Source organism: Penaeus monodon, chromosome 27, assembly GCF_015228065.2.
Source record: "Penaeus monodon isolate SGIC_2016 chromosome 27, NSTDA_Pmon_1, whole genome shotgun sequence".
NCBI lineage: Eukaryota > Metazoa > Arthropoda > Malacostraca > Decapoda > Penaeidae > Penaeus > Penaeus monodon.
Window position 1 is genome coordinate 18,488,344 of NC_051412.1, and position 1,195 is coordinate 18,489,538.

Below are 1,195 nucleotides of genomic sequence, written 5' to 3' on the forward strand. Positions count from 1 at the left end.
TCTCACTGTAAGCTCATTTTGCTGTTTTTCTAATGCCTGTGCCTGTACTATCAGTCCCTACTATTCTTCGATGTCCATCTAACCGGCTTCTTGTCTGCGGAAACAGGCGAGTACGGCGTGCGCGTGTTCAAGCGCTCGGACCAGCGGCCGATCCTCCTGCCCAGCCAGACCTGGTCCGTCCCGCCGGAGTGGCGCGCCCCCGGACACGAGGCCGCCAGGGTCGTCCACGCTGAGCTCCTTTCCTCCGGCGACGTGGTCATCGTCCTGTACAGCCCTAAGGGCGGCCTCGACCTGATCGTGCTGCCGCAGGAGATCTTCAAGCCCATTGAGGTGACGACCGACAACGCCATCATCTTCCCAAAGGTGTCCGTCCCGTGGCACCCGACCGTGTCCACGCCGGCCGAGGACTGGACGTGGCCCTCGGACGCGGAGGCCGTCACGCCCTCCGGCACCGGCTTCCGCTCGGCCTCGCCAGAGAAGGCGACCCTCCCCAAGGAGTGAGGCTTATCACCGCGCTCTCTCTCGCAAAGCCAAAGAATGGACAGAGGTGCGACTTCGTGTGTGTAGAAACAACGTGAAGCAGAGTTACATTTGTGTGTAATACATATCTCCATTTTTTCTAGATTGAGCAGAAACCATTTTGTTAACATTTGCAGCTCAATGCCTCATGTACTATTATCTGAACGTAGATATGGAAACCTTTAGAATTACACACTTCTGCACTAAAGACACATAGATGTGTTAATTTATGATACGCATTTTTGTCAATACTATTTGAAATAGCATCGGTATAGTTTCTTCTGTCTTCCATTTTTTCACTTCAAGAAATGTAGTCTGTTAAGCCTCTGACGACTTATTCACTAATTAGCATTCTTTATTTATTTTCATATCATCTGCTTTGGTACTTTGTTGGTGAATGCATCGTCATCAGGAAATTAAAACAGTGAATATCTCTTTTATTCTTATTTTTAATTTACACATATTGCATTATGCATCATTTATAAACATCACTGACCTAAGCACTCTAAGTATACGTCTTCATTATACGATCCATTACAAAACAGAATTATCATTACTCCAGCATAAATAAATATATAAGTAATAACATCAGACCATTCTTAAATAGTCATTGTGAGTAAAGAAGCTTTACTAGAAAAGCTATAAAAAACAACGAAATTCAAAATGACGAATGATA

At 45.7% G+C, this 1,195-nt stretch overlaps 1 protein-coding gene across 1 annotated transcript in view; it reads left to right on the plus strand.

Annotated features, from left to right (window-relative positions):
- The window catches only part of LOC119590435, a 7,516-nt gene extending 6,557 nt beyond the window's left edge, over positions 1-959 (plus strand). The window contains exon 3 of the mRNA XM_037939100.1: positions 107-959. Coding sequence (XP_037795028.1) covers positions 107-501 — 395 coding nt within the window. The 3' untranslated portion in view covers positions 502-959. The remainder of the gene's footprint in view (positions 1-106) is intronic.
- Positions 960-1,195: the final 236 nt, after the last annotated feature.